The sequence below is a fragment of the Zerene cesonia genome, chromosome 1 (genome assembly GCF_012273895.1).
Source record: "Zerene cesonia ecotype Mississippi chromosome 1, Zerene_cesonia_1.1, whole genome shotgun sequence".
In the NCBI taxonomy this organism is placed as follows: Eukaryota; Metazoa; Arthropoda; class Insecta; order Lepidoptera; family Pieridae; genus Zerene; species Zerene cesonia.
Genome location: NC_052102.1, coordinates 88713 through 89146, shown reverse-complemented (window position 1 = coordinate 89146; position 434 = coordinate 88713). Strand labels below are relative to the sequence as shown.

Below are 434 nucleotides of genomic sequence, written 5' to 3'. Positions count from 1 at the left end.
CATACAAGAATTATTCAATTATACCAGTACTTCATACAGTTTCCTTTTGTAAGATGTTATTTTATTTGAAAATATGTCCATTGTACTTAATTTTTTATTATAGCAATGAATTAAAAAAAAATCATTCCGTTTACACATGTTTTAGTATTCTCAAGAAATTTTTACTAATGTCCATGTTTAGATAAAACGATTATATATTGTGTTAGCTCCCATAGTATCATGTAAAGCGATCGTAGAAAGTACGTAGTGTATAAACGAATGAGGAGGCGAAGGTAGCGCGGTCTGATAGCGCGGTGTGCGTGTGCGCAGAGTCGCCGGCCGACGAGCGCGGCGCCGCCTCGCCCGGCAGCGCCGGCAGCGGCCCGCTCGCGCGCCGCGGCTCCTGCAAGACCTCGCGAGGTGAGCGCGCCCGCCCCCCACACCCCCGCCCACCC

At 47.2% G+C, this 434-nt stretch overlaps 1 protein-coding gene across 1 annotated transcript in view; it reads left to right on the top strand.

The window, feature by feature from the left end:
* LOC119830533 (patronin-like) overlaps positions 1-434 on the top strand; it is a 40658-nt gene that overhangs the window by 36307 nt on the left and 3917 nt on the right. Inside the window, 1 exon segment of the mRNA XM_038353594.1 lies at positions 310-399. Coding sequence (XP_038209522.1) covers positions 310-399 — 90 coding nt within the window.